Genomic DNA, 7980 nt, shown 5'->3' with positions numbered 1-7980 from the left:
CAAGAAGCCTAAGATCTGCAAGTTTTTTATTTTTATTTTTATTTTTTTGCAAGTTTTTTAAAAGAGTCATTACATTCTGGATGGAGAAAAGTAAGAATAGGCTAAATGAACGACCTGTTAGTAGATTACAGAAAGTTTCATAGGCTATAGTAAATTATATCTTAAACAGGATGGCAAAACTATTTTGCTGAATAATTATCAATGTATGTCAACTTGCTTAATATTCAGTTCTCCTCTGCTCAAATTTTAACACTGATTGCTTTTCTTCATGCCTTCTTTCAGGATCTGCTTATCTTAATGACTAGGGAAAGACAAGCAGACAAAGTAAAGGTTTGTGGTGAGCCAGACTTATTCCCGTATGTGCACAGACCACGTGGTCTATGAACATGACAACCCCCACTTCCTGTTCCGGGGAGTCACACGGGTACCGGGTAGTATGTATATGTGCTGCCAGGCACTCAAAGACACTGAACTCTCAGCTTGAGACAGAACTAAGCACATTTGTGCAGGGGAATCCATGCCTCATGCAGCTCTCCAGTCTGCCCTGGGTGCTCCTGGCCTTCACCTTCTCTGGTAGGGATGCTTCCAAACATGAGTGCGTGTGTTCAGGGTGAAAGGACTGCACACAGGCACGTGGAGCTTTACAGGGACTTGGGGAGGAAAGGAGGGTTGGAGAAAAGCAAGCATCTTACGATTTCAATTTTTTGTCTTTGGATCCTAAGTAACTCCTACACTATTTTATTCATTGCTTCATCTTTGTTTTCTGATTTTTTTCCCTACAGGATCTGGTGTGGCCCAGAAAGTTACTCAAGACCAGTCAGATGTATCCAGCCAGTTGGGACAGTCAGTCACCCTGAATTGTCGGTATGAAACAAGCTGGAGCGCTTACTACCTTTATTGGTACAAGCAACTTCCCAGTGGACAGATGACTTACGTTATTCGTCAGGGTTCACAAGTGACAAACGCAAGGAAAGACCGCTACTCTGTAAACTTTAAGAAAGCAGATAAATCCATCAGCCTCACCATTTCAGCCTTACAACTGGAAGATTCTGCAAAGTACTTCTGTGCTCTCTCTGTCTCACAGTGCTTGAAGTGATAGGAAAAGCTGTACAAAAACCCCGGAGCTTAGTAAGAGAGAGCTACCCTGCTGCAGGACCCCAGCTGAAATGCACACCCGCAGACCCCAGACAAGAAATGATAGTCCTGTGGTTATTTAAGTTGTGGTCTGGATCAGAAGATTTAGTTCCAGTTAAAGGCACCTTCTACGTTATTTGGAAACAGGTGTCCAGAGTAATTTTCTACTAATATATTCTCCTCTTGAATTTTTGACTTTAAATCAACTGTACAGAACATGTGTAAAGTTGTCTAAATTTGACAACTTGCCCCATAATATTTTAAACTGGCAGTTTTACTTCATCACAAAACTGGGTCTAGTTGTGTGGAATCACCATCAAAACTATTTCCTTAGTTGTTTCCTCTTAGACTTTGTGTCAGGGCACGATCAGAAAAGCAGAACCATGAGTGATGTAGAATAAGAGATTAGTTCTAGGGATTAGAACTCAGGCAATGGCTAGAGCTGGTGGACGAGTCTGTACGAAGTCGTTATCTTCATATCTGGTGTTGAGCCTGAATTCACTTTAAGTCAGCTTAGAGTAACACTGATGCTTTTGAATTATGGTGTTGGATAAGACTCTTGAGAGTCCATCCTAAAGGAAATCAGTCCTGAATATTCATTGGAAGGACTGATGCTGAAGCTGAAATTCCAATACTTTGGCCACATGGTACGAAGAACTGACTCATTGGAAAAGACCCTGAAATTGGGAAAGATTGAAGGTGGAAGGAGAAGGGGATGAAAGAGGATGAGATGGTTGGATGGCATCACTGACTCAATGGACATGAGTTTGAGTAAGCTCCGGGAGTTGGTGATGGACAGGGAAGCCTGGCATACTGTAGCCCATGGGGTCGCAAAGAGTTGGACACAACTGAGCAACTGAACTGAACAAAACTGAACTGAGGGTAACACTTGTAAAGGAAAGTCTGATGGGGATGAAAGCATGGACAAACTGTGACAAACAAAGTCATACTTGAACTATGAGGACAACTGGAACCCACAGACTTGTCTGTTCCTAAGCTGCGATTCATGGGGTCATAAAGAGTCAGACACGACTGAGCGACTGAACTGAACTGAACTGAAGGAAGGGAACAAAGGGAGAATATCCACTTCAATCACTCCCCTTCAGCACAGTGCTGGACACTGTAGCCAGTGCAGTAAAGCAAATAAATATATAAACAATCTTTTAAGCCAGAAAGGCAGTCAAATTTCCACTATTTCCTATTTATGTAGAAAATCCCAAAGAATATACCCTCCAAAACTCCTACAACTAGTAAGTGGGTTCAGAAGGTCTCAGGACATATAAGCTAAACACACAAAATAAAATGCATTTTTATATACTATCAGTAAACATGTGGATACATAAATTAAAAATATAATACTATTTACAATGGCTCAAGAAAGACCCTAAATCTTTAGGCATAAATCTAAGAAAACATGTACAGAACTTATACACAGAAAGCTACAAAACACTGCTACTTCCAAAAAATACAAATAGCCAATTATTCTAGCTATTATCCTAGAAAGACAAACTTTCCCCAGTGGAGCAGCATAGGCACTTTTAGAGAAAAAAAATTGATGGCACATGTATTATGACCTCTTTTTGGACTTGATTCTGTTTATTGACTTCTTTATTTTATCCTCATACCAACAGACCATTCTATCTTAATTATTGGGGCTTCATACACATTTTGAAATTTGGAAATGCAAGTCTTGTTTTCTTTGTCTTATTCAAGGCTTATTCTAGGTCTTTGCACGTCCACGTAAGGTATAGAATAGCTTCTACCACAAGAGATTGAGGTAATTTGATTGGGATTGTGTTGAATTTGTGAATTCATTTAGGACAATTGACATCTTAGCATATGGAGTCTTTGGGTCCGCAGCCTCTTTATTTGTCCTCTCTGGTTTCTTTCAGTAACCTAGGTCCTCTCCCATTTCCGTCGTTAGTGTTGAGGCTGTTGTAGAGGCTGCATCGCTGCTGCTGTTTAGTCTCTGTCGTGTCCAGCGCTTCGCAACCCCATGGACTGTAGCCCGCCAGGCTCCCCTGTCCATGGGATTTCCCAGGCAAGAATACTGGAGTGGGTTGGCCCTCCCTTCTCTAGGGGATCTTCCCAATGCAGGGGGATTTTCTACAGGTACAAACGTATGATGTGTAAATAAAAATAGTCCACCTGGTTGGCAGGCAGACTCTACTACCACTGAGCCACCTGGAAAGCAAGGCTACTTATAACACTTTTATCTTTTATTTTGTAAAGCTTTTTTTTCTTAATTGACCTAAATGCCCAGCATCAAATCCAGAGCTATGACTAATGGGGTTAAGAAAAATGTGGATACAGGGAATTAATTATGCCAGAAATTATTTCTGTTCTGAAATAGCCAGAACAGAGCTAGGATACCTGTCAATATGAGAACAGAGTTAGTTCAACAGCCAAACAGGTGGTACCAATCTCTTATTTGGGGTTTTGAAAACATTATTTCATTGAGCAGCCTTAGGATATGGTCTTTCATGACATTAGTGTCTGTAGGCGGCAAGGACTGGTCACCACTGAGTACCAGGCCATGATTTATGTTAGTTACCCCAGACCTCAGAAGTGAGGACATTTCTCATCTCCTATGTGATTTTTATCTCTCAAATCAAAGCTATTTTAGAGTTACTGGAGAGGAATCAAGAAAAGGTCTTGCATATCTTAAATTAGTTCCCAAGCATTCGATAAATGACATTTTAATTGCATTTTCTAATGCTTTTGCTAGAATCTAGAAATAAAATTGATTTTTGTGTTTGGTGACTGTTTCAATGCACTAATAGGTTCTAGCTCTTAAACAGCTTGTTTAGAGGTACTTTGTATTTTCTACATGTATAAACTTATGATCTATAAATTAAAATAGTTCTGCTTCTCCTTTTCAAATTTAACATATCTTATTTCCTTCCCCGGTTTGATCCCAGGTCCTTCATTAGGACAGTGAATAGAAGTAGTAAATAGAAGTACCTGTCTTGTTTGTGATCCTGCAGGGAGTAATATTGGCTTTGATATTTTCACTGATACCCTTTATTAGATTTGGGAATTTCTCTTTTATTTTTGGATTGTGGGGAGTATTCATCATGCAGAGACGTTAGCCTTTCATCAAAGTCTCTTGATTTTTTAAAAGTAAATTAAGTACATTATTTTGGTTTTCATCAAGCAAAGAAAGATCACTTCACCTCATATGGTCAAGATATAATCTTCTAAAATTAAAAATTCTGAAAAGAGCCAATAGGCTAAAAAACTTATTTTTAGATTCTCCATATTTTGGTTTCCTTTTTTTTTCGGTTTTCGTTATTATTTAAAATGTCACTTTGAAATGTTTCATACAGTCTTCTAAACAATAAAGTAAAAGAAACCAAGAAACAAAAATGTTTTCTTTTCTACCTTTTTCTAATATAATAAAATAATATATTCCTATATAGCTTAAATTAGTTTATGTTAGTTCTTATATTTTCAGTAGTAGTAGGTGTTGACTTGTGTGTGTGTAATCCACCACATAACAGACTACCAAAGAATATTTATGAATATTTGTTAAATATTTATATGGGAATAATATTTATTCTCATATAATATTATTTATTAATTATAAATATATAATAATATTTATTCCCATATAATCAGTTTAATTTTCCTCCATCCTAGACTTGTGATTTTGTTATCTGTTCTTGAATTTTGTCCACAAATATAACCCTCTATTTATCCTGCTGGAGTCTTTTTTTTAACTTGACTGCCATAGTATTGAAAGATTGCTTTCGGAATAATTTCAAGAGTTGTTCAGTATAACTTCTTTCACTAAGTTCATGAATAACAACTCATCTACTCATTCAGAAAACAGATAACTCTTGAGTGCTTTATGTGTACCAACCTCTCTTTATAAACACTGAATAAACTTTAAATATGGGAAGATAAAAGACAAAAGGAAAACTACAAAGAAGACAACAACTGAGGGTGTGTGACAAAGAAAGGAGCCAGAAATGATGAAAAAAATTTGTGGAATAGGATAGACCTAAGAAAACACAGATGAATACAGAGGTCATGCAACTAAGATGTGTGTATCTCAGTCGAATCCATCTCTTGGGACAGCATGGACTGTAGCCCACCAGACTCTTCTGTGCATGGATTTACCCAGGCAGGATACTGGAGTGGGTTCAGTTCAGTTCAGTTCAGTTGCTCAGTCGTGTCTGACTCTTTGCAACCCCATGAACTGCAGCCTGCCAGGCCTCCCTGTCCATCACCAACTACCAGAGTCCACCCAAACCCATGTCCATTGAGTTGGTGATGCCATCCAGCCATCTCATCCTCTGTTGTCCCCTTCTCCTCCTGCCCTCAATCTTTCCCAGCATCAGGGTCTTTTCAAATGAGTCAGCTTTTTACATCAGGTGGCCAAAGTGTTAGAGTTTCAGCTTCAAAATCAGTCCTTCCAAAGAACAACCAGGACTGATTTCCTTTAGGATGGACTGGTTGGAACTCCTTGCAGTCCAAGGGACTCTCAAGAGTCTTCTCCAATACCACAGTTCAAAAACATCAATTCTTTGGCACTCAGCTTTCTTTATAGTCCAACTCGCACATCCATACATGACCACTGGAAAAACCATAGCCTTGACTAGATGGACCTTTATTGGCAAAGTAATATTTCTGCTTTTTAATATGCTGTCTAGGTTGGTCATAATTTTCCTTCTAAGGAGTAAGTGTCTTTTAATTTCATGGCTGCAATCACCATCTGATTTTGGAGCCCAGAAAAATAGAGTCAGCCACTGTTTCGACTGTTTCCCCATCTATTTGCCATGAAGTGATGGGACCGGATGCCATGATCTTCGTTTTCTGAACGTTGAGCTTTAAGCCAACTTTGTCACTCCCCTTTTTCACTTTCATCAAGAGGCTCTTTCGTTCTTCTTTACTTTCTGCCATAAGGGTGGTGTCATCTGCATATGTGAGGTTGTTGATATTTCTCCTGGCAATCTTGATTCCAGCTTGTGCTTCTTCCAGCCCAGCATTTCTTATGATGTATTCTGGATATACGTTAAATAAGCTGGGTGACAGTATGCAGCCTTGACATACTCCTTTTACTATTTGGAACCAGTCTGTTGTTCCATGTCCACTTCTAACTGTTGCTTCCTGACCTGCATACAGGTTTCTCAAGAGGCAAGTCAGGTGGTCTTGTATTCCCATCTCTTTCAGAATTTTCCACAGTTTATTGTGATCCACCCAGTCAAAGGCTTTGGCATAGTCAATAAAGCAGAAATGGATGTTTTTCTGGAACTCTCTTGCTTTTTGATGACCTAAATCAAATCCCTTATGACTATACAATGGAAGTGAGAAATAGATTTAAGGGACTAGATCTGATAGACAGAGTGCCTGATGAACTATGGACGGAGGTTTGTTACATTGTACAGGAGACAGGGATCAAGACCATCCCCAAGAAAAATGCAAAAAAACAAAATGGTTGTCTGAGGAGGCCTTACAAATAGCTGTGAAAAGAACAGAGGCAAAAGGCACAGGAGAAAAGGAAAGATATACTCAACTGAATGCAGAGTTCCAAAGAAAAGCAAGGAGAGATAAGAAAGCCTTCCTCAGTGATCAGTGCAAAGAAACAGAGGAAAACAATAAACTTGGAAAGACTAGAGATCTCTTCAAGAAAATTAGAGATACCAAGGGAACATTTCATGCAAAGATGGACACAATAAAGGACAGAAATGGTATGGACCAAACAGAAGTAGAAGATATTAAGAAGAGGTGGTAAGAATACACAGAAGAACTGTATTAAAAAGACCTTCATGACCCGGATAATCACGAAGATGTGATCACTCACGCTCACCTAGAGCCAGACATCCTGGAATGTGAAGTCAAGTGGGCCCTAGAAAGCATCACTACGAACAAAGCTAGTGGAGGTGATGGAATTCCAGTTGAGCTGTTTCAAATCTTGAAAGATGATGCTGTGAAAGTGCTGCACTCAGTATGCCAGCAAATTTGGAAAACTCTGCAGCGGCCGCAGGACTGGAAAAGGTCAGTTTTTATTCCGATCTCAAAGAAAAGCGATGCAAAGAATGCTCAAACTACCACACAATTGCACTCATCTCACATGCTAGTAAAGTAATGCTCAAAATTCCCCAAGCCAGGTTTCAGCAATACGTGAACCGTGAACTTCCAGATGTTCAAGCTGGTTTTAGAAAAGGCAGAGGAACCAGAGATCAAATTGCCAACATCCACTGGTTCATCGAAAAAACTGGAGTGGGTAGCCATTTCCTTTTCAGGAGGCTATTCTTGATCCAGGGATCGAACCCCCATTGCCTACACTACACATGGATTCTTTACCGACTGAAACACCAGGGATATTCACCTTTCAGTCTGAGAAACATTTCAAAAGGTTGGCATCCGGTGGGAGTTTAGCTCTGCAGTTCATTTATTCAGTCACTAGAGGGGGCTGCGTCATTTGGAAACAGCGGTCTTTCCTGGCTATCAAGGAAAGGAAGTTTATGCTTTCCATCGATGTTCCACAGAAAAGTTAAAAAAAAAAAAGATTTTCATCATCTTTAGACAACTTGATTTTATAATCCTTTGTTGAGTGCGTGTGGTCAAGGATTCAGGGGATCATAGCCTTATAGCCTTAACCTCTTCCATGTACCTCCCTAAACACTGCTTTCCCATTTCCCACCCCTGTTAACTCTTCCCTTCCCGATGATTCCTTACGCTCTTTTCTCTTCACTCCTCTTTTTCGGCCAGGATCACCCACCTCCACCCTTGTCCTCCCCAGATAGTTTGCTTTCCCTTCTGTCTTTTCTCTCTGTCTCAGCATCCTTGGTGTCTCTCTGTCTCAGCATCTTTGGTGCAGAGCACCTACAAACACGG

At 39.7% G+C, this 7980-nt stretch overlaps 1 gene segment (V, D, J or C); it reads left to right on the top strand.

The window, feature by feature from the left end:
- The first annotated feature begins 524 nt into the window (after positions 1–524).
- On the top strand, positions 525–1096 carry LOC128054729 (T cell receptor delta variable 1-like). The segment is given in 2 exon segments: positions 525–573; positions 783–1096. Coding segments are annotated over 2 exon segments (363 nt in total).
- Positions 1097–7980: the final 6884 nt, after the last annotated feature.

Source organism: Budorcas taxicolor, chromosome 10 (assembly GCF_023091745.1).
Source record: "Budorcas taxicolor isolate Tak-1 chromosome 10, Takin1.1, whole genome shotgun sequence".
In the NCBI taxonomy this organism is placed as follows: Eukaryota; Metazoa; Chordata; class Mammalia; order Artiodactyla; family Bovidae; genus Budorcas; species Budorcas taxicolor.
Note: the sequence above shows the minus strand (reverse complement) of the source record. Positions and strands in the feature narration are given on the sequence as shown.